Raw genomic sequence first — 22,912 nt, forward strand, 5'->3', positions numbered from 1 at the left:
TGTGTGCCCTCATGATAATCAGTTTCCTCAGAAGATTAATGAAGAATTACTCTGTTTTGTCTTTCAGTCGTAAAGATCTAGAAATTGAGAGACCAGTTGTTGGTGTCAATGAAATGACTGCAAAAACACTCAAGTAAGTTGCCTGAATCAGCCTATCTCAATTGCTGATTCTGCAGTCTCTTCAGCAGAAAAGATGACGTTGCTTCTCAGCAAGAACTGCACCAAGCTCAAGCACTGGGAAGACTGTCCAAGACAGTTCCAGGCTGTTGTACAGGACTGTCAGCTGCAATGGGGCAGAGGTGTCTGGAAGTCCTCTCATTAAGAACACATTGAATTTCTCCAGAAGGCAGGGTCAGAGGCACATGTGTGCAGCAGCAGTGCCAGTTGGTGTGCATGGAGAGGACAGTCTGGGTGCATCTGCAAGCCCTGGACAATTTTTTGGTACAACAGAATGCCAAGGTGATGGCAGGCAGGGATTTTGCTGAGCCTTTTTTTTTTTTGCTGAGCCTTTCATGAGGGTGTTGATTCACAAAGCTCAACCTTCTCAGAAATCCCTTGGTGCACTTGGAGTAACATCTCTCTTTTGGCTTTTGACCAGGTGCCCTGCTTTGCTTGTTGTTGGTGACAACTCACCTGCTGTGGAAGCTGTGGTATGTATCCATGAACTCTTTCCTCCTGTGACATTAGCCCCACAAGTCACTTAGCAACCCTGCAGTGCTTTCACCTTGCTCAGAATTACAGACAGTGGCTCTTTGTCCCAAGCTCTTTTTCAGTCCTCCAGTTACTCATGGGAGAGCCAAGGCTCAGGGGCCTTGAATGGCTCTCGGGGCAACTCCAAGGTGAGGATGGCAGAACCTGAATGAGCACCCTGCTCAACAGGTGATGCAAAGGACCCTGTTTGGGATCATGCATCCCTCCCTGAGCTCTGCCAGGCTGCTGCCTGCAGTTTGGTTCCAGTCTTGAATTGCTGTTGTTTTGCTGTTACTCTGGGACTACCTAAGGATTAAAAATAACTGAGTATGACTCCAGTTCTTGTGGTAGAGCTCGCTTGGAGTAGTGCATCACCAGGAAGGCAGCACTTAGGAGCTCTGTTCTCTGCAGACACCCATAACCCACTTCCCTCCCAGCACAGCTATGAGCGGGGCATGGCACAGGGTAGTGTGATTGGGATGGATGTTGCTCCTCCCTATCAGCCAGGGATTGTGGGGAGACCAGGAGGTTGTGAACAAAAGCAGCAGTCTAAAACTGTGGAAGAGTGTAGGAGTCTCCTGAAGCAGTAACTTGAACCTAGGAGCCATGCATGGAGAACATTTTCTGGCCATGGCCTGTTGCCTTGGTCTGTTTGATCTGGAAGTCTGAAATTAAGTCTGCAAGTTTTGACTTTTCTAGAATACTATCCTTGAAGATTCTCATTGCTTACTGGCCACAGTACAGTACAGGATAGGGTCTTCTGCATATTAGTGTGCCTGTCTGGCTGCCCAGGTTTCCTGCTGAGAATAACCTCCCCTACTGTGGTTGCTTTTCCTATAGAGTCTCTGCCTATTCTCTTTTTGCAGCAGTCTTACAGAGAAGATGTGGTCGTGACCTCCTTGTCTGGCCAGGGCACTGAGTGACCTCCCTTATGCTGCATTGCACAGAAATCTCCTTCCCTCCCAGTCTTGCTGTCAGAGCACAGAAGGTGCTCCAGGGTTTTATAGTGCATCCCCAAACTAGGGGATGATTTCAGTTGAAGTCATGACCTGTCATCACAAGGTCCCTTAGATGGAACACCTGTCTTTCTTCCCTGGATCTTTTATTCATTGTTCACTTCTTACAGGATCTCTGCTTTCTTGCTTGCTCCTTCCTGGCTCCAGAGAAGCGACCATTGCTGAAGACAGCCACTGCTTCTGGTGCAGCTACTCCACATTTTACATCTCAGTCTTTGCATTTTCTGTGTGACAACATGTCCCTCTCTCCTTTTTTCTAGGTTGAATGCAATTCCCGTCTTGACCCAACCAAAACTACCCTTCTGAAGGCAAGTGCCACTCCAGAGTCATTCTGGCCAGCATAAAGACACTATTGTTGCTCAGCTTGACTTAGGTTTTTGCTTTCCATACATTTGGCTTCGAGAAGTTTTTGGACAGTCATTCAGAGCTGTGCTCTGTCCTCCATGGAGCCAGGGCTTGAGAGGGAAGAGTTTGTCAGGGAGTCCCTCAATCCCTGCTTTATGGCCACCTTCAGCTGGCCAGGAAGACCCACAATGTGCCCGACAGCGGCTGTGTGGGAGCGCAGAGGGACAGGTGTGGGCAGAGGAGGCTGGGAAGGTGCTGGGCTTCTGCAGTGTGGCCTGAGATCACTTGGTGACGTGGCCTCCAAGGTGCAGGGTTCCCTCAGCAGCGGGTCCCTGAAGGTGTATCACCTTGGCCTTGCTCTGGTTGTAGAGGTGAGGTGGTGGAAATGCAGTGTGGTGCTCTCAGCCTGGTGGGTGGGTGGGTGGTGCTGGCTTGGTTTGGGGTTGTCCTCCTGGGCAGGACAGCTCAACCTGCCTTTTGTTTCCTGCTGCAGATGGCCGACTGCGGGGGCTTGCCTCAGGTGGTTCAGGTGAGACACACCTTGGCTCTCCCATGGCATTTGAGGGCAGAAGAGCCCTTTGTTCTGCTTGCACTAAAGCCACTGTCTCTGTTTCCACAGCCTGGCAAGCTGACTGAAGCCTTCAAGTACTTTGTGCAGGGAATGGGCTACAGTAAGTGGCAAACACAATTTTGTCTTTTGGAGCAGGGTTGTCGTGAACGGAACTCAAGCTTTCTGGTCTGTCTGAACCCACTGGCATCTGTGTTCCTACCCCTGAGCTAGTGTGGTTGCCAGGAGATCCATCCATGCTGGGAAATCAGCTAGTGTGCTGACATGCCTTAGCAAGCCAGTGTTGTTCCCTGACGTGTTGGTGACTCCTTTCTGGTTGCTGGTGTTGGTAAAACCTTTTAAGTCTGTCTTTGTGCCAATCCAGAAAAATGTGTTCCCAAGAACAATAAATCTGTGCCTCCAAAGGGCAAGGAGGTAGCAGTGCAGCCCCATGACTAGTCCGGGTATGAGAGCTCCCCTGTTTCTCCTCAGATGTTCCTGTTTCTCTCAGACTCACCAGTGTTAAGCAATGCTCCACAACAAATCCCTCTAATGGCAGAACAGGTTCCTGGGTGACTTCTGAGGCACCCCAGGGAGCCCAGAGAGAGCTGTGCTTTGCACCAGTGCATGTCCTGCCCTATAGCTTCCTCACCATGCTTGGAGGCAGAAGATATTGTCACCTGAGTGTGTCAGACTAACAGCTGCTCAGCTCCCTGCCCTTGGTGTTCCTGAGGAATCAGAGGAGGAGGGCTTCTTTACTTCTTTATCTCCAAGAAGTGCTTTACTACTCAGGAACATCAGGAGAAGGCTTCTCAGTGCACTACAGCAGCTCTTTCTTGCCTACTGGGGTCAGGAGTTCCCTTTTGTGGATGACGAGCCTTCAAAAGCTTGAGTTAGGGAAGGGCTTGGTTTGTGTGACTGGCTGACCACTGAGCGTGGCCACCATCAGAGCTGGGACACTTGCAGTGGTCTCCTCACAGCTTTGCCAGATCATGGTCAGGCTTAGCAGAACCTGGCAGAATTCTCCTTGCAGAATTAGTAGCTGGTCCCAGAATAGTTTTCCCAGCTTTCATGGGCAAGACTGTGAGACGCTGTGGGTGTGGCCAGTTCTCTTGGGTAGAACAAGGTAGAAGCAAAACTCAGCTGGGCACTGCTAGAAATACAGAAACCAGTTCTCCAGCAGCTGTTCCTGTGCCTTCTGTACATGAGCTGAAGCAGCTGGATGTACTTCTGCTGACACTGCAGGTGGAAGGTACCAGCCTTGAAGGAGACTTGCAGCAGGAATCTGTCATCCCAAAGACATGAATTTCTGTCCCATATCTGGAGTTAAACAATATACCCCGGGGAAACCATATTTCTGTTGAGCAGGTGCGGGGTGTGCAGGGGGGAGTTGCTGTCACCAGGTACAGTGTGATTTTTCAGCTAAAGGCATCGAAGAGATTTGGCCCTGATGGGTTTTTAGGTGAGCTTGGCATCTCCCTGAGATGCTTATTAGCAGCTGTTCTTACAAATCCTGGGAGCTTTCAGTGCAGTGTACGAGCTGGGAATGGAAGGAAAGGTAGCTGGGGGTCCCAGGAGTAGTGCAGCCACTAGTCACACACCGCAACTAATGGGTTCTTTCCTGTATTCATCCCTTTCCTTGTCTCATGTTGTTTCCAGTCCCTTATGTGCAGCTCAGCCACCTAAGCACTGAGTCAGGTACCTCCAACCGTGCATCCACCTTGGCCCCGGTCTGTGTGCTGAGTGGAATTGTTCTCTGGGTGTGCTTTGCTCTGTCTCAGCATGTCCTGCTGTGGGTGGGCTGATCATTGTACCGTGCGTGCTATGGGTTTCCACCTTTCATTTGTATTTTGTTGATTGTTGCATGACTTCAGCTCTGTGGTTTTCTAGAGTGATGAGACTAACTTTCAAAAGGTCGTCCATGCCACAGCTGCCTTGGTTTGCACAGACACTGGCCGTGGCTGCACTTGCAGAGGATCAGTTACACTGCTGGCATTTTCTCACCTCAGACCTTTTGAAATTGGGCCTTAAACATCTTGCTTTAGACATGCAGAGACTTAATTTTGGCAGTGAAGAGTGAGTTTTCTTCTGCAGGGTACAGCTCTTTGTGTGCTTACCCAGTGACACATACCTGAGTGACTGTGTCTTGGCTCCAGGAGCTGCCTCCTCGTCTGAGTGCCATGTTTGCTCTCTCTTGCAGTGCCAGCAGCCAGCATGACCCGGTTGATGCGCTCCCGTAGCCACTCCTCCTCCAGCGTGGGCTCTGGTGAGAGCAGCCGCAGCCGGTCTCATGCCAGCACCCATGGGGAAGGCAGTGCTGGAACCCCAGAGGGAATCGACCTCCAGGCTGCACCTCAAACCATGGAAGTATCCTGTTAGGCAGGAGCCCCTCTTCTGGATTCAGACAGCTCCACTCACCCCAATGAACCCACTCAGAATTTAGCATTTCATCTGACATGGCATTAACTGTTCTCTCTAACCTGTGCATGCCCATCCAAGCAGCCACCTCCTTGGTAGTCTGTATGTGACATTACTTTGATCTTTTCTGTATCCCTTTGGCATCAGAGTCTCTTTAAAACTCATTGACATTCCACAGTCTTAGTAAGTCCCATTACTGTACATGTTGATGCCATCTCCTGTCTGTGCTGTGTATCAATCCAGATGACAGCCGTTGTCTCCCCTCTTCATTTAAATATAATTTCTGTGGCTTTGTGAGGTTTAGAATTGCTTTCTAGTTGTGCTTCTGCTAAAGGGCCCTTGTGATGCAGTTAGTATGTCATTGGTGGGACGTGGGAAAGTAAGACCATGAGGATGTGGCACTCCAGGCACTGGAGCAGGCAATGAAGTGTGGAGCTGTACCCTGGGACACAGAACCCATTGGAAGATCTGTCTGTCCCCCGGGCTGTTTCACATGCCATGCAGCCTGAGACTAACAAATGGTCAGGAATACTGTTTTGGTCTTACCTGTGTATGTGTGTTAAGAAGGAGTAGAGTGATTTCTTACCTGAGCCTCCTGAAAAAACAAAGCAATTAACTAGTAAACTACACTAACAAGGTGCACTATTAACCCAGTACAAGGGATTAAACTCCAGCAGCCCTGGCTCTAGACCACTTCTGCAACCCTCTGCAGACCCGGCAGAAGGACAGGATGCAGTGACACATGGTTGCTGTTCTCCCCTGGCACAGGTGAATATTTAATATTGAGCAGGTTGTGAAATGGGAAACAGTGCCTCTTGCCAGGTGGAGATCCCAGAATCTCCTGCACTGCCATCATCTGTGTGTCCCACTGCCCCTGGCAGGATCTGCACAGGGTGCAGTTAAATGGAGGCGGGAAACACCAAGTGAGTATGGCAGCCAGAAGTCACACATTCCTGTGAGTCATGTCAAAGGGGCGAGCAGTGAACACCACTGTGCAGATAGCAGTTACTGTCTTTGTGGAATTCACAACTGTGCTACCTTTTTACACCTGGCTGCGTCCCCTTGCTGCCAAGGTCTGGTGTTAATGGGAGAAAAGGGATGAGTGGTCAGGCTGCTGCAAGTCTCAATTGATAAGCAAAACCTCCTTTCCTCACTGCTGAGCAGCCTGACCCAATGGGAGCCAACTCCTCCCAGGGTCATGCTCATGTTCTGCTCCATTTCAGGTAGGGAATGGGACTGGGAGGCTCTGCCTGAGGGGGACTTTGTACCGGTTATGGAATAAAGCTATAACTGAGTTTCATTGTTACACTTTGTGCTCTTGGTGTTTCTCTTGGCACTAGCTGCACCTTTGGGGGTTTGGCAGCTTGAGTGTCTCCTGCTGCATAGAGCAAACTCATCCCCAGGGCAGGGAGAGGACTGGGCACCTCTGCACCAGAATAATGTGGTTGGCAGCCCTGTGGCCCCTGGCAGAAGGCTGTCCAAGGGCATTGGAGAGCTGGCCTCTTCCAAAATGCAACTAGAAACATCCAGAATGGCAACAACAGGTTTGCAGTAGCACAGGCTACAGGGCTGCTTCCAGCTGTTGCTGCTCCCCAGTCTGTGCTGAGCTCCTGCCGTGATGCCTTAGAAGAGCAAACCACGATCAGGTTCCTGCAGCTTTGGGTTACTCGGAGGAGTGACAAGACTCAGCCCATAAAAAGAAACAGAGCCCCATCACACCCTGTGAGGAGATTCTGCCAGGTGCCACTGTGCAGGTGGCACCAACGCCACCTGATGTCCCAGCCATTCCCTGTCAGCTACAGTGTTCTGAAGGTCCTCATGGCCTGCGGCTGGCACAGGGGTGCTTGCAGCCACAAGGCCCACGGGGAGAAAGGTGATGGCTTCTGCTTCTGTAGGATGGTTGAATCCCTGTAGTGTGTGGGAGTTAAGAGTGCATCAGGCAGCGGGGGCTGAGCAGGACAGGGTCCTGGGACAGCCCAGCCTAGTGCCCTTTGCCCTGTGCCTGCCAGGCTGCTATTCCCTGTCAGTGCAGTGTGGCAAGTGCTCTGCCTGGGCCTCAGTGACTCACTGTCACATCCACCGGCTGGATAATGGGTGGCTTTACATCTCATCCTGGCTCACCTTCCCCAGCCTGCACAACTTGGTGGACCATTACTCTGGTAATGCCCCACCAGCCCCCCAGCACCGTGAGCAGTGTGTGGGGAGATGTCCCCATGCCCTGAAAGGAGGGAGGGTGAAAATGTGGCAGCTGGTCTCTCCCCTGCCCAGGTGTGCCCAGCCTGGGGGCAGGGCTGTACTCGATGCTTTTGGCTCCCTGCCCAGAGTTCAGCGAGGGGCTCTGCTGCCGTGTCTGCGAGCCCTGCCCCATGGAAGGGTCAAGAGCGGCCCCAGCCCCCACAGCACTCAGTGTCCTCAGGAAGCCATCACTCCACTGGAACAAGACTGAGAGGTGAGGGTAGCTGGGACAGGGGCCGGGCCTCCCCCCACCTGACCCTCGAGGGGCTGTGGGCTGCCTGACTGCCCTTTGTACTCTCGAGCAGCTCCCTCCTGTTCTTGGAGACCACATCCCCATCGGACGGGTCTCCCATCAGCTCTTACCTGATTCTCTCAGAGACTGACACCCCTGAGCCAGACCCCACAGGAAAGGTGGTTATAGATGAGTAATGTAATAGGTCTCACAGTTAAGAGATAGATACTATGTGGATGTATAGTGATGTTACTATAATATGTCCTTCCATAGGACATATTTTCCCCTCTTTCCCCTCCCCCTTGTAATAGCCTCGGTAGTGAGGGCATTTGGGAGGGCTTGTTACCAAGCAGTGCAACATGACAACACTCAGCCTCCAGTCAAGATGTAAGAAAGGAATCTCCACCAAAGGACGGCAGAGATGGGACTTGACTGACAAAACTTTAGGAGGTGCTAAAGATATAAAAGGCAGAGCATCCATTTTGTAGATGAGCTAGTTATGGAGACTCCCAACACTGAAATCTTTCCTGATGCACTTCTTTGTTGCAATTTTTGTTAAGGTTTAATAAACCTTTTGAAATTTTTGAAGTGAGGACCGTTTCTCACATAGTGAAGGGGAGTTGAGGACAGGGTCCCCACCTGGCCACAGCTCTGTGGTGGACACCCATGCCCCAGCTCAGCCTTCTCCTCCTTTCAGCCAGAGTCTCTTGTTCGTGCTGGAGCCCATTGACCGGAATGTGGACAGCCAAGACCAATGCAGAGCCAGGCAGGCAGCAATGCTGGAAGGAGGCAGCTGCCTGAGGGCCTGTCTGTCCCTCACAGGACACTTTGGGACAGGATGCATGAGCACCAACAGGATCCATGAGCCTCACCCAGCACCCAAGGGGGAAGGAGGCAGAGGCTGCACAGAGAAGGAGCCCCACAGGCTGCAATGGGGCCCCTGGCATCTGTATTCCCACAGCAGCAGAGAGAGGACAGAAATGATCAATAAACAAAATCGTGGCCCAGATGGAGGAACAGCCCAAGCCTATCGGACCTTCCAAGTTTAAGCACAACTGTTTTAGGGCATGGGTGTCTGTGCAGGCCTGTGAGCAGCAGCTGTGGACCATCAGAGTACTTTCACCCCCATAACTCACCACTCTGCTTGGTGGGACCAGCAGCTAGGGGGAAACCAGACCCTGACTGTGCCCAAAGCAGCTATTTTTAGACCTTTTAACACATAGATTGTAAATTCCGTAAAACAGGATCCTGCTGGACATGCAGCAATAACCATCTGTTATAAATTAAAAGGCACTTTGTTCACAGCTGAGGTGAACTTACTGTGACTTGCCCATGGGGCCATTCACTGCCAGAGCCTGAGGCGATTTGCTCCTGCCACAGCCCTTGGCCCCAGCTGGAGTGAGCAGGCAGCCACGGGCAGTGCTGGTCCTCAGACAACTCTCTTCAGGCAAATTCATGATCCCAATAGGTTTAAATGTGTAATTTAACATGCACAACTGCTGTTCTAGGAACAATGGGGAAAGAAATGGGTCCGTGCCAGGAATAGATTATTCAAAGAAGTAGAATGCAAATACTCAGGTAGAGCCCCAATCCCGCTACGCTGCAGGGCTGAGGGGCCTGAACGCAGCAGAAAGGCCTCAGAGCAGCTACACTTATGAGCCTCTGCTTTCAACTGGCTCTTATTAGCAAAGCTGGAGCTTCCTCTGTGGCTAGAGGTGGTGCAAAAGCAATTTTGCTGCTTGGCACAGTCCCTCTCTTCCTTCCCTCTCTGCACCTTTAGGCTGGTGCAGCAAGACCTGCCCCTTAACCCAAAAGCTGCAGGTGTCCTGCTTGGACATCCCTTCCTCATTTTCCTGTCTGATGAGCTCAATCTTGAAACCTACCATAATTTCCTTGTTTTCTTCTCCACCCAGAGCTTTACAGACCTGCTCAGCCCCAGCCTCCAGCCCACGTGGCCTCAGCACAGAACGGGCTGGGGTTTGTCCCAGGCTTGGTCCCGCTGTTGTCACGCTTGGGGACCCAAGGTAGCTCAGAGGAGTCTCGCATGGTTTATATTTGCTATTGACTCATGTCGTGTGAACCAATGTGGCTCTTGGGTTCCTCCCTCCATCACCAATCTGCACCCAGGTTGTTGGATGCATTTACACAAACGAGCACAGTCAAGAGCCTGCTGCTCTGCCATTTGTAACCTGGAGCCAGGTAAAATGGGACAGATGTGGTTGTAAAGGCTTTTCAAATCCTCCTCCCTTGCCAGCAGCCTCTGAGCCCTCTAACTTTCCTATCCTGAAAATCTTCTTGTCCTGAGCACATGCCACTCATGCTGGGCAGTGTCTTTCCAGGGCACTGCCAGGCCCATTCCCTGCCTGTTAGGGCTGAACGCTGCAGCCTCTGAACACCATGGGCATGAAGCAGATTTTAACAGACAGCTGAAGCACAGAGTGGGTCCAACAGCTCCCAAGAGCAGCAGTGCTCTGCCCCTGGGGCTACTCTCCCTGGCAGTGCAGGACACGGACGCTGAAGGCTCTGAAGTGACAGAACAAGCCCCAGCAAGACCACAAGTGCTAGGGCAGGGGAGGACCCACCAGCTATCCCAGCCACTCCAGCGTGGGCAGCTGTGAAGACACAGCAGGTCTTCCCCAGTGGTGTTCCAAGTGCCCAGGATCCTCACAGGGCTCAGGCTACCTTGCAATTGTGACTCATGGCCAGATCAGCCACTCCGTGGGCAGCACAGACCCACAAGAGCCGTGTCACCACTCCCTCTGGAGTGACAAGTGTTAAAAACTTGTCCCAGGAGATGGGAGTAACCCAGATTCCTGTTAATATATCCCTTGGGGTGGATTAGAGTGAAACAATACTGAAATGCTCAATGTGTAGAAATACATGTACACAGGGTTTATTTTTGAACAATTTGGCTGCAAAGGAAAGCAGGTATGTACCTTTTTGATTATTATCTATAGTAATATAACAATATGAAAGCATTGCAAAATTGTCATTCTAACTGCAGGAATAGAAGAAACTCTCGAGTACCATCTTTCAAGTGTTGGAGAATCAGGCACTACTTTATTCCAGACAGGAAGTGCAGTAGAAATCATTCCAGCTCACCTAGTTCTTTGCTAGACTTTTCACATATTTTTACATTTAAAACCCAAATGAATTCTCATTCATTGGGTTCTACATCATACAAATCTCAGCACTTGATCTCCTATTGGATCTCTTCACCTTTGATGCTAATTTAGTCCTCATTCTTTGGTTCTCTTATCAATTTTTTTCCAGATCAGGTGACTCCAGCCTAACGAGGGCATATTTGTTAATGTCTGTTTATCTTCTCTGTATCTTCTTGCTACTCCCAACCTGTAGATGTCGATTTTTGTTGATGTGAAGCCTGTTGGGCCTCACTGAGCGAAATTCAAACCCTCAGTGAGTAGAGTCTTTTGAAGAGAAACCTCAATTCCACACCGCCCCCCAACCCCTCCCTTCCCCTTTGGCAAAGGCAAACAAACACATGACTACAGTTACTTCGAAAATTGTAAAAGTTACATCATTCCCAACAACGTAAAACTACAAAAATATCACCCAAGGATATGTATAAAGGAAAAGAGAAAAAGAAAAGGAGGGAGGGATGAGAACGTGAAAATCTCACCACCCAGTCAGCCTTCGATGAGTCTTGGTAGTTGGAGCTTAGCATCTTTCCCTGCAGCAGCATTTGCTGGGATCAAAGGCATTTCCAGGAGCTGCAAAGTAGGCAAAGTGTCTTCATCAGCTCAGAGCCTCTGTGCAAAGGACATGGCTGTGCCTAGAGCCCGGACTCAGAGCAGCATCCACCCAACCCTCAACCCAAGGGCACAGAAACCACCTGTTGAAGAGCTGGTCCTTCCCTGGTGTCCTTTGTCATGTCTGTATCAAGCTCCATGACTTACTCACCAAGTCACCAGTCTGGGAGCCCTGAAGGTACACACAGCATCCACTCCCAAGTCCATGCTGCCCCTCAGAATTGGGTATGGAGCACTGCAACGCTTCATGGCCCCTTCCAGCCTCTCCTTTCAAACACCCCAACAGCACACCAGCACCACCAGCAGGAAAACTCCGCAGCAGACCAGGATGAATCCCAGTTTTGCTGGTTTGTTCTCAGTGTTTTCTGTCTACTTCTATGTTGTAAAAGGAAAAAAAAGTGATATTTACTGTTGAACTGTTTCAACAGGACGTTGTTTGGGGTTACTCGCAGCAGGTATTACCGAGACCAGGGCTGTACACAGGTTTTTACCTTCACAAGAACTGCTGTGCAACCAGCAGGGTTAGCACAAAGCTGTGAAACAGCACTGAACAACTGCAATGGCCTGCAGTGCACCAGAACCCCACTGGGAAATCAGAGCAAGGACCAACCACAAGCACTCCCACAGGTGCATGGAACAGCAGACAGCAACAGCATGGACGTGCACTGGCCATCAGAATGGGCAGGAACAGGACCCATGGGCTGGACAATGGTCAACAGATGATGTTTTGGTCAAATAACAGCGAGAATACCGTGACTCTACCCACATGAAGTCCCACTGCTGACTGAGAGCTGCCTACCTCTCTGCGTTTGCAACTACAGAAATCTTCCAATCACGCAGGTAAATCAGAGGGCACATGAAAACATGACAAGCCACAGCACACATCCCATTGAATTATTTCAAATCCAGACCACAACTTTAAAATCCGATTTTGACATTTAAATGATCATCAATGACCTGCATGATGACACAGTGCAATGAGACACACTGAGATCTGCTGTCAGTGGCTCAAGTCTCTCCAGCCTTCACACACCAGGCTCCAGCAGTGATGCACCTCCCAGCCTTAAAATCCAGTTTCATAAGAATCCTTTTGTTTTTATTTGAGAATGAAGTTAGAAAGCAAAATCTGGTATGACAAGGGAATAGATCTGCTTTGCTCCCACTGGAGAAACTGAGAGGGAAGAGATGAAAGCTGAAAGTACATCAATGCCTGCCCCTGCCTTCAGGCACCCTGGCCAAGTGCACTGCTTCTCCAGCCCTCCCCAGCTTCCTCCTCTTCCCGTGCATTTTCTCTATATGGATTGTTAACTGCATCCACAGCTCCTTGCTCCACACCATCACTAATGCTGTGCATCCTCTGAGCTGCTGCCCCTGAGAGGCTGCTCATCCAAATAGAACAAAAATTAGGGTCAGATCACACATACTAGGTACTAATATATTACCTATATTGGTACTAATATACTACATATATTAGGATTTGGGAACAAAATGTATATAAGCTCCTCATTAAACAATATCCAATACACTATTAAGGATATTTATATTACATAGTTCTGGAAAATAGTTATCTCCAGACTTTAGCAACAGTTAAGAGATATATATACCTGACAAACTACAGTACTTGCATTTCAAAGCAATGCGAAGGAAAAAATCCAAATTATTTATCATTAATTGAAACAAAGACTTTACTAAGAATTTAAACAACAAAAACCTATTTTTTTATTTATTCCAAACACCGAGATACAGAAATTTTCAAGTTTTGCAAATATTGCTCCAAAACAAAATTCTATGTACAGCCCCTTTGTTCTAATAGTGCATCAACAAACACGTGTGTACCCACAGTGCAATGTTTGCTCAGTTCATCAAGGCTCCACGCTGCATTCACTTACCAGTGATTTAAAGAAACAAAAAGTGACCTGTCAGTCTGAACAGCTGGTCCAGACTAAAAATAACAATGAGGAAACTTGCAAAAAAAGGGACAGAAATGAATCCAGGCAGAGCACAATGAAGAATCTTCCCTGAATATGAGAAGTACTACTCTATTTTAAATAAATATTTTCAGTCTTTATCTGCAAGGGCTTCCCCAGCACTACTGAAGGGATGCAAGTCTCTAGGGTCTGCAACTTGATCTACCCATGGGAAATGCTTTTTCCTCCAAACCTCCAATACTGTCCTGAGCAAAAATAAACTGACAAGTGAAAATACACAATGAGCACACAAAAGCCATTGCTTGAGAAGAAATCCCCCTTTGGAGCAAGAAGCCAGCTCAGGGACTGAGTGCTTAAATGCCCTCAGACTGGGAGCACAACCAAGCTGTTCCCACACAGCGTGTCCTGCTCTCCCGACTGTAACCAGGGAACGCCTTTTGTGGCCTCTTTCACCTGAAAATCACCAGCTGCCTGCGAGGCCCCTCTGATACTGCTCTGAGCTACATGAGCTCAAGTACCTGACAGGAATGAGCCAAGGTATAAGCACTGGTCTCATCTTCAGAGAGCCAAGTGATCCTTAAAATACAATGTACGCTTTATTCCAATTGTGTTACAGAAAAGAAAGTTTGTTTTTCTGCTGTATGTACGTTGTATTCACTATATACCGACACAGTACTATAAAACTGTGAGACAAATTATTGCCTGAACTGAATCTTGGCATAAAAGTCTTAGTTACTACCTAGAGCAGCCTAATTATTTTGTTTTCTGAAGGAAATAAAATATTCACCATGTAGAGACTGTAGCTCCTACAATAATACTGGATATTTCAAGTTTTCATTATTCTTTGCAGAATAAAAAGATTACAGATATATATTCCAAATTAGTAATTTGTACAGGTATGGGCCTTTCCATCAAACTCGGTTTGAATGTTACCCTTTGGTAGTACCACTGCAAGCAATAAAATAAGGGCAACAAATCCAGCTTTTTAAAGACACCCTCTCACTGCAAAACCAGCTCACTGTGTTCCATGGGGAACTGAACTCAGCAATGTCTGTGAAGGAAAACTGAAGTTACAGCCATTATTTCAGGAGTGGTGATCTGCAGCTGAAAGACTCTGAACCTCTCAAATGCTCACAATGTTCCAAAGGTTCTGTGTAACTTGACTGAACATCAGTAGCCTTGTCACCTACATCACAAAGTAAATACAAACTGAAAATTAAAACTTAAGGTATAAAAAGGGACTTTGTGAACACAGAGTATTTAAGATAATAACCCATTCACTGTCTGCAAGGACAGCACCTCATGCATAGATCTCGAGGCTTTATTTACACAAAAACTGATTCCCAAAACCACACATTCATAGCAAGTCTTTACAATGAACACATCCATAGTATTGAAAAAAAAAATCTAGATTTCCAAATATAACCGGAATGGCAATTATTAACAAATGGGTAGAAAATATATCACATCCATGACAGACCATGCTGGGTCTGAACTCAGAGCGTGGCTCCAGTCCTTTCCTGGCTGCATTCCACACTACTGCAACGAGGGGATCCCCCAGCAAGTGCTGCAGGAGGCACAGGATGGCCAGATTGAAGAGCTCAAGAATACACACAAACACCACCTTCATGGGCAGTACCAGGTCATGTGACAGTGAGGATAAATATGGAAAACAAGTGCAATCCACCTGTGACCTCCTGCTACATTATTTACTGTAACAGAGGTGTGGGTCAGGCCACTGTTACTTGAAAACCTCCACATAACACTTATAGTCAAGAGCTGGACATTCACACTTACTAAGTCTGAAACTGTTATAACATCTCCTAATGATTAAATACTGAGTGCTAGTATGCATAAACCAGAAGAAATAAAACATGACATGAGTCACTTAAACTACACAAAGTTATTTACAACCGCTGTCAACCAAACTTTTTTGGCTCTTAGAACTCTGTTTTTCAGTGGCACAATTTTTAGTCAATTCAATGATGAAGAAGTCTACCATTTTGATGAACAACTTGTAGGGAGTGAAAATTTTAGTCTAACTTATCAACCAACAGGCAACAGGAGACAAGAGTATGACCTTTTCCACAGCATTATAATTGTCTAATAGACCTGAAAAAATCTTTTTGCTCTTCTTTGAACAACACTTCTTGACAAGTCCCTGAAGTCAATCTGCATCCCATGCAAGCATCATGCTAGTTTAATTTACAGATTCAGATGTGCTCCCATCAGATACTGCAGCTCTGCAGGCAGTCCCAGCCAGAGCTCTCCAGGCTCACGTGGAGCAGCACAGCGCGATCTGCTGCACTTTGCCCAAGTCTGTTATCAGCTGCTTTATGCAGTGTTTGAGCTGGGGCAGTCGAGCCAGTGGTTCTGGGGGTTGCAGCTCTCCTGTGTAATCCAGCCAACTCTCCAGAACTGCAAAGAAAACAAAATCCATCACTACTGCAGTTCTCAGCAAACAGTTCTCATCTTAAGTCACAAAACAAGAATTCTTTAAATATTTTGTAACTCTTGAGAAGGCAGTGGGCAATATTTTTAACCGTTATTTGAGAAATCATAGAACTGAACACCTCACACCAATCTCTGCAAGTAACTTTTGATACATTACCAAATCATTCACATGGAGATGGAGGGAGAAGCTGCTGTTCCTAAGAAAAAGCAGGAAAGGAAAACTCTGGACCAGACATTGTGAAACCTCATGCTAAACTTCTTCTGATCTGTGTCAATTTCAGGCAAAGAAACTGTGGAGTTTACACCATCAAAAATGAGACTATCAGAACGAAAGAGATCTGTCATGCATACAGAACACAACTGACCAAGACAGAAGTGAGTAACACAAAATGGGGATGAAGATCAAAAGCACAAAGCAGCAGAGTGCTCCATAAAGAAAATAAACTGCTTTAAAAAGCTTCTCTGCGGGAAACAAGAAAAGCCCCCCCCCACCCCCCCAGCAGAAGTCAAGTGACAATGTAACATGCTCACAAGGAAGGTGCTGAGGGTTAGACTATGATGAGTTCTGGGGATGTTGATAGCACTGCAGATGGAGACTGAAACCTTCAAGACAGAATAAATACGTCTACCAAGAACAGTCTTGCCACCAGCCAGATCAACAGGTAAATTTCACCTACGGGCAGCACCTGCTGCAGAACCAGCAGCATCACTCGGTACTGACACATCCCACCTTGGAGTAAGAAAGTTCCTGCTCAAAGCAGCAACACACTGCACAGCAGCAGGTACAAAAAGTCCAACTTTTTGGAACCAGAGCTTTTTAGGCAGCACAACCCTGACTGATCTTCTTTACCTGAAATAGTCCCTCAGCTGTCCAACTTTTCAGTACCTTATTTACAAAGACAGGGCTCTTACTTGGGCAGAAGTTGGATTCCCCTGCAAGTAAAGCTACTGTTATAACCACTACACAACCAATGGTCAGACTTAACAATGTAAAGAACTATCCCAAATCATTCAATGCAACACAAAGGATTTATAAGTTTTCCATTGCTATGAAAATCTTAAAATATATTTAGATGAAGAATTTGGAAGAGACAGGAGAGCATAAGAGCCTTGTGCACTGAAGAGGCTACTCAGAACAGGCTAACATAGCCAGCAAGTCCCCAAAGAACAGAGAAATGCAGACACACAGAAGAGTTTTGGAAAACGACAAAAAACTAAACCCAAAAAGACACAAAGATGTTCCAGTACAATATCTGATTCAACTATTTAGAGATGTCCTAACTAGAACTTTTTCTGTAAAATTCTGGTCTTTGTTTTAAAATCCACCCCCCACATCAGGAGTCTGTCTATTTTCTATTTAGAAAATGTGATAATGGAGCATTATTCTCTTTGTAGGTCTGAAGAAGTAAAATTCTGGTTAACATGTTTTGAACAGGTAGGTCAGTTAACAAAAAATCGTTTTTTAAACTTGAATAACACTACTTACCATCTAGCTCCTTCTCAATGAAATCCATTCTGTGTATGACTTCATCTTGCAAAGATTCCACGTGAGCTAAAAGATTGAGCTGCCACTGCAGCTGTGAGTTCACTACTCCTTCTTTGTCTTTTTCCAGCAATTTAATTTCAATAGCTTCCTCTGGAGAGACTTTCTTAGAGACAGACTCTCTCACCTAGCAGAAATACACACATATTAAATATCTGTTACAGTGAAAGAGAATTGGGGAGCCAAACTGCTTGAGTCCTCCCAGTCCCCTATAATTGTTGAACTCATCAGAGGCCAGTGAGTGATAGAGACACAGACCATAAACAGACAGTAACCTGGTTTGGGCAAGAAGATCTAAATATAAACATATGTTATGGGTGTTTTGCTGAAAACTATTTGTACTTTACAAACATCTGGTTTTCTGAAGGTAACATACACATGTGGAGTTATCTCCCTGCCACTGTTCATCTGGAAGATCCTGCACTTAATCTGTGCATCTCAGGGAATGCTGAAGCTGTTCCTAGAACCTGACAATACAATACACCTTACAATGATCAACTAAATCAACTAAAGAGCAAACAATTCAGGAGTGAAAAGGGATTTTTCCCTTAAGGAATCTAATCAAAATCCTACTAAAACTTTTGCTGAACCATCTCCAAACAAGCATTACCACTCCTTACAAAACTTGACTACAACATCAGCAGTGCTCATTCTACTCCCCTACTTTTCTCATCCTTCTGCTGAAATATGATCCTTTAGAAAAAGGCTCTTCAAGATTGAAGAACTAAAATATTTCCTTTTCTAGGAAACAATCTCAACAGACCGACAGAGAAGTTAAAAGTTGCAAATTACAACTTATATATGGATGAAATAAGAGCTATCCTAACCTTTAATCTAAAAAATGGGAGCTCAGTATTGAATGGAATCATAAAATCGTACCGTAGTTTGGGTTGGAAGAGGTTCCAAAACCTTCCACTGTCCCAGGCTGCTCCAAGCCCCATCCAACCTGGCCTTGGACACTTCCAGGAATCCAGGGGCAGCCACAGCTTCTCTGGACAACCTGTGCCAGGGGCTCACCACCCTCACAGGGGAGAATTTCTTCCTAATATCCCATCTAAAATCTATACTCCTTCATCTTAAGGCCATTTCCTCTTGTCCTGTCCCTCCATCCCCTGTGCCAAGCCCAGTTCTCCAGGAGCTCTTTAGGCACTGTAAAGGGCTCTCAGGTCTCACTGGATCCTTCTCTAGGTGAACACCCACAGCTCCCCTAGCCTGGCTCCAGAGCAGAGGGGCTTCACTCATTTCCCAGAGGGTTTTCAATATTTCTCATCCCACATTTCATAGGAATTGGTATTAACAGAATCAAAATTTTTGCACTGAAGAGCAGAAAGGCCTCTACTAGGCTGACAGAGATGAGATTGAGAACCAAGCATTGAAAGCTAAACCTGAAGGGCTACAGTAGGAAGAAGAAACAGGACTACTCCATGGTGATCAGTCTTAAAAAAAAAAAAAAACAACACTTCAGGCTGATACCTTTCGTTTTCAATCTTGAAATGCTGCCTGAAGAACCCAAAATTAATTTAGCTATTAGAAAGAACATGGAAACAAGATGGACATAGTTAGAAGCTGGCCTATCAGTGTATTTGGTACTATCATACATGCTTGGCCTCTTCTCTCTCTGCTAGTGCTTATGTTTCATTTAAAAGTACACAAAAGTAAGCAGCAATGAGCTACCAGTGGACCGTAATACATGGTCCACGCTCTTCAAACAACTTGAGGTCCAGAAGTCAACTTGGAGTTTTAAATTATAATATAAAATGAAGGAGTTGATCACATTTATCATTTTAGTTGTTAGTGGCAACTTAAATTTAACAGTCTAATTAAAAAAAATAAACACAAACGGAACAAAAAGTATTTTAAAAGGCTGAGGTTTGCAGGTTGCCAGGAAAACACATGCTCTTTGCTAGAGAAGGCTATTTTAATAAACATACCTTAGAGTAATTGTGTTTAGATTCATTTTCCATCTTGCATATTTCTTGGTCCAGATTCCAGCCAAACCTCTCTGAGAAGGTATCATCCCCATTTTCCCTTATTCTGTTTACTCCATCATCAATGGCTGAACTTCGGGTTTCCACAACCAGCCTCTGCTCTATGGCAGGGTAGTAGGCCCGAGGCTTCTGGTAACAGTGTTCACTTGTAATGTAAGATTCCTCCACAGAAGGAATTGTTGAGGGTTTCTCAACTGTCCCATTCCAAGTTCTATAACTTGCTGTCTCCTCTTTGCAATTTTCCTCAAAGTGAATGATGTGTTTTGTATGGATTTTTTCATCCACCGTGATGTGCTTCCATGGATGACACCAAAGCTTTAAGTCAGGGTGTTCTTTATTTCTGTTCAAACATAAAAAAGTAAACCATCCAATTTAAATGCCAAAGTGACTAAGCAAACTATCCTCTTGCATAAAGAAGTTAAGTAAGAATAATTATGGGAAAAAAAGACAAACCAAGATTTGGATTAAGAAAAAACTTGAAGAATAAGCTGCAAATATACACATACAACTTCTCACCAATGCTGGCCCTTCATGGAACATTTTGCTTCAATATTTGCAATTTATTAGTAGCAGAAATTAATTTGAACGGGGATGTTTTTAGTGAAGGTATGGTACACCAACATTGCAACTGTAGTGGTATCTCAGTGGCCAGAGTTCCCTTCATCTGTTCTTAGAAAAAATCTTATTTTAATTGTCTTCAAATTGACTAATACGTTATTTATTTCAGCAGAAGGGACAACTATAGGTATCAGATTGTTACAGATATAACAAACAAAAGATTCTGAGTGAGCACTGTAACCCAAGTTCCTCCTTGTGTAAAGCATCAAAACAGCAGTAAAAGGAGAGCAAAGCACCATATTCTGCTATATTGAAAGGGCTGGCAGCTCATCTGCCACAGGCTGCAGGAACACAGCAGAGCAAATCCTGGCTCTAAAGCCCCTGCTGCATTGGGCTGCACAGATGGGGGGGCTGCCCTCAAGCCTTCCTCTCTGCTTCCTTGCAGAGGTGGACATACTTATTCTATTCAGCTGATCCAGCTTTCTAGCTGTTCACCAAACCATTGAACAAAACATGACCAGCTGACTTTGGTAGTAACTGCTTTCTAATCCATCCCACAGCAGCTCAGGTTTCTTCAGTGTCTCTCAGAAGAAACCAGAGTGAGTACAGCTGCCAAGGATGTGCTCAGACTATTTCATAGAAGCATCTTTGACTTCAATGCTGGCACAGCAAGGATAGAGCTCCCTGGTGAACCATCCTGAAGGCATGCCTGGAAAAGTGAAAGCCAGGTGTTCATTTACCAAAGCTTTCTGCTCAAGCTCCACTCATCTGCTACACCTAAAGAAACTGTACTTTGCTCAAACCAGAGCAAGGGATAATTTTACAAAAGACAGAATATTTTTCTGAAAAATGATGTACCAGTTACCAAAGGATGAAAATTCAAATGCTAATACCTGAATAACCTTTTGACTCCTGCCTGCTGAAGGTTCACCCTCCCACGGCACTGCCGGGATCACCTTGTGTCCTTTGCCACCTCCCTGAAACACTGAGAAATCTCCCTGAAACAATGAGCAATTCCTAATAATTTCAGGCACCTATGAAATCATCTCTCTATTGCTGATCTGCATCAACAATATAATAATTATTCAAATTCAGCAATTATTCAAATCCCTTCTAATTTTTATCATGATAAAGAAAACATCAGCTGAAGCTTCTAACCAGATGATCCAAACAGGACTGCACCTCACCTTTAATTAATCCAGGCCATCGTACTGACTTCAGCATGGGAGAGAAAAGGAACAAAACCTGCAGCAACCATCACATATACACCCAGTGCTCCTTACCTCAGTACTATGTAAATCTCACCTGAAACTCAAATGTTGCTCTTTAAGGCTACTCCTTGGGCCTTTTTTAAAGTATTTGTTTCAGTCTCCAAAAAGGAAAGAGATTACTTACAAACCTAAATAAAAGGATCCCATAATGGAAAAGCAAACCCTGATGTTAAAATGGCTCCTCTCTTGCTTTAAGCATTATTCCATGTCAGTGGACCTCCTGCACTACCACAGATTTAGGGGAAGGGTCCAAAGAATGCCAAAATCACTTCATTTGCCAAACAGTGCAAGTTATCAACTAATAAATTACAATTACGGAATTCAATAAATTTAGAACTGCTAGATTTTCGTTTATTTTGTTTTCAGTCATCAGAACCCAAGGCTGACTTTAAATAGGAAAATAGACAAAAATGTTGAATTGATAGAAAAAATCTTTTATGAAAATAATTGTTATTTTCTGTAGATATAGCTGAAATAACCTTTCAGAAATGAAGTACTGCAGGTTGCTGCGAGTGCGACCACTCTGCCACTGCACCAAAACAAGACACTGTACCAAACAAAAAGATCTGATTCCTCTTGAAGAAGCTATGACCATATCCCCTGGAATGGAGAAAGCAAGTGCTGCAAAAATGGTGCCATGGGTTATAAGTCTATCCTGTTCTTACTTAAAATCCATTTGGGTAAATTAGGAAAAACTGTCATTAGGTTTATTAGTTTAACCCTTTCTATACACATTGTCCACTTACACTCATCCCACTTAACAGTTTTCAAATAGCCAAATCCTTTCCCAAGATCACATCAGCAATTCAAACTATGTTTTAAATCCACACAGCACAAATGCAAGTCTGAATTTCTGGTTACTTTTACACTTGCAGTCTGATCCCCGACAAGAACATGCCGGCTGATACGTAAATGCTGCTTACTGTAATATGCTCATCTTCAGCTGCAGCCCGTGCAGGACTTCGATCACTCGCTGTACATCACCAAGCAGCTGGTGAGTGGCCACTATCTTCTTGGCATTCTGGTGGGAGTAATTTTCTTCCAAAAACGCTAAGCCATGCATGTGACCATTACTTAACCACTCCTTTTCATACCAGTACTTTAAGCTGGACCTCTGACCTGAAATGACAGTAATGAGTGAGTTAAAATGAAATGTTGACAGTGCTGGTAGTAATTCTGATTACCTCTAGGTACTGCAACAGCTTATTTGATCTTATCAATAGAACCTGTAAAAGCAGACCAATGAAGAAATTAAGAATTTGTAAAGTAGGAAGCCAAAAACCTCTGCCCAACTGTAAACACATTCTGACACCAACTTCCACCAGAGGACATCCACAACAGACAGTTACAGATGAGGCTGAGAAAGGTGTATTTTTAGCAGAGTATCACACTGTCTAGTTTAAGAATGGTTATGACAGAAGTTACAGTCTGACTGCAGCTCTCTGCAGACAGTAAAATGCAGAAAATGGCAATCAGCTTCTCAGTGATTTTGTTTTTAACGTCAACATGTACTAGTACAGTTGTGCAAAAGTAGATTTTGAAGGAATCAGGGCTAAGGTTCCAATAGAAAACTTGCCTAAGTCAAGCTATTAATAATGATAATTCTATCTTAAGAGATATCAATGTTATCTCTTGATATTGAATATCAGCAACAGTTGAAATGAAACAGTGATGAATGTGAAAGATGTATCAATAGAAGTAACTTAAACTGCTAAACAAATGGTATTACCAGGAAAGGTGCTTACTAAATTGCAAACACAGACAAAAACCCTTCAGATTAAATACCTAACAAAAGCTCCTCCACATCCTGTAAAATGTATATTTACTACAGATATTCTCAGCGGACAGCTCAGCACCCAGAGAACCCCAACAGTCACTGCCTACGTACAGCCCAGGCAGCAAACCCACAAAACCAGA

The 22,912-nt window shown here is 45.6% G+C and overlaps 3 protein-coding genes across 16 annotated transcripts in view; 2 read left to right on the forward strand and 1 right to left on the reverse strand.

Annotated features, from left to right (window-relative positions):
- Nucleotides 1-6,322, forward strand: part of NDRG3 (NDRG family member 3) — a 57,751-nt gene extending 51,429 nt beyond the window's left edge. For 2 of the 4 annotated variants that reach the window (XM_058036065.1, XM_058036066.1), the window contains 6 exons: nucleotides 68-133; nucleotides 599-650; nucleotides 1,967-2,014; nucleotides 2,545-2,722; nucleotides 4,258-4,296; nucleotides 4,799-6,322. In XM_058036065.1, coding sequence (XP_057892048.1) covers nucleotides 68-133; nucleotides 599-650; nucleotides 1,967-2,014; nucleotides 2,545-2,722; nucleotides 4,258-4,296; nucleotides 4,799-4,977 — 562 coding nt within the window. In that variant the 3' untranslated portion in view covers nucleotides 4,978-6,322. The remainder of the gene's footprint in view (nucleotides 1-67; nucleotides 134-598; nucleotides 651-1,966; nucleotides 2,015-2,544; nucleotides 2,723-4,257; nucleotides 4,297-4,798) is intronic. The other 2 variants (XM_058036067.1, XM_058036068.1) reach the window with 2 other exon arrangements.
- A 512-nt stretch (nucleotides 6,323-6,834) lies between these two features.
- SLA2 (Src like adaptor 2) lies at nucleotides 6,835-7,680 on the forward strand. Its single transcript, XM_058036588.1, has 4 exons — nucleotides 6,835-6,889; nucleotides 7,026-7,175; nucleotides 7,339-7,465; nucleotides 7,557-7,680. Exons 1-4 carry the CDS (start codon nucleotides 6,835-6,837, stop codon nucleotides 7,678-7,680), a joined length of 456 nt encoding a protein of 151 aa, XP_057892571.1.
- Nucleotides 7,681-12,425: 4,745 nt separating this feature from the next.
- PHF20 (PHD finger protein 20) overlaps nucleotides 12,426-22,912 on the reverse strand; it is a 72,433-nt gene continuing 61,946 nt past the window's right edge. For all 11 annotated transcript variants that reach the window (XM_058036547.1, XM_058036546.1, XM_058036543.1 and 8 more), the window contains 4 exons: nucleotides 21,919-22,114; nucleotides 19,110-19,506; nucleotides 17,122-17,305; nucleotides 12,426-15,599 (listed from right to left, as the gene is read on the reverse strand). In XM_058036547.1, coding sequence (XP_057892530.1) covers nucleotides 15,457-15,599; nucleotides 17,122-17,305; nucleotides 19,110-19,506; nucleotides 21,919-22,114 — 920 coding nt within the window. In that variant the 3' untranslated portion in view covers nucleotides 12,426-15,456. The remainder of the gene's footprint in view (nucleotides 15,600-17,121; nucleotides 17,306-19,109; nucleotides 19,507-21,918; nucleotides 22,115-22,912) is intronic.

The sequence above is a fragment of the Melospiza georgiana genome, chromosome 17 (assembly GCF_028018845.1).
Source record: "Melospiza georgiana isolate bMelGeo1 chromosome 17, bMelGeo1.pri, whole genome shotgun sequence".
Lineage (NCBI taxonomy): Eukaryota > Metazoa > Chordata > Aves > Passeriformes > Passerellidae > Melospiza > Melospiza georgiana.

Coding starts and splice junctions, on each gene's coding strand:
- SLA2 (XM_058036588.1), top strand. CDS start 6,835: ATGGCCTGCGGCTGGCACAGGGGTGCTTGCAGCCACAAGGCCCACGGG. Junction 6,890..7,025: donor CAAGGCCCACGGGGAGAAAG/GTGATGGCTTCT, acceptor TGTGCCTGCCAG/GCTGCTATTCCCTGTCAGTG. Junction 7,466..7,556: donor CACTGGAACAAGACTGAGAG/GTGAGGGTAGCT, acceptor ACTCTCGAGCAG/CTCCCTCCTGTTCTTGGAGA.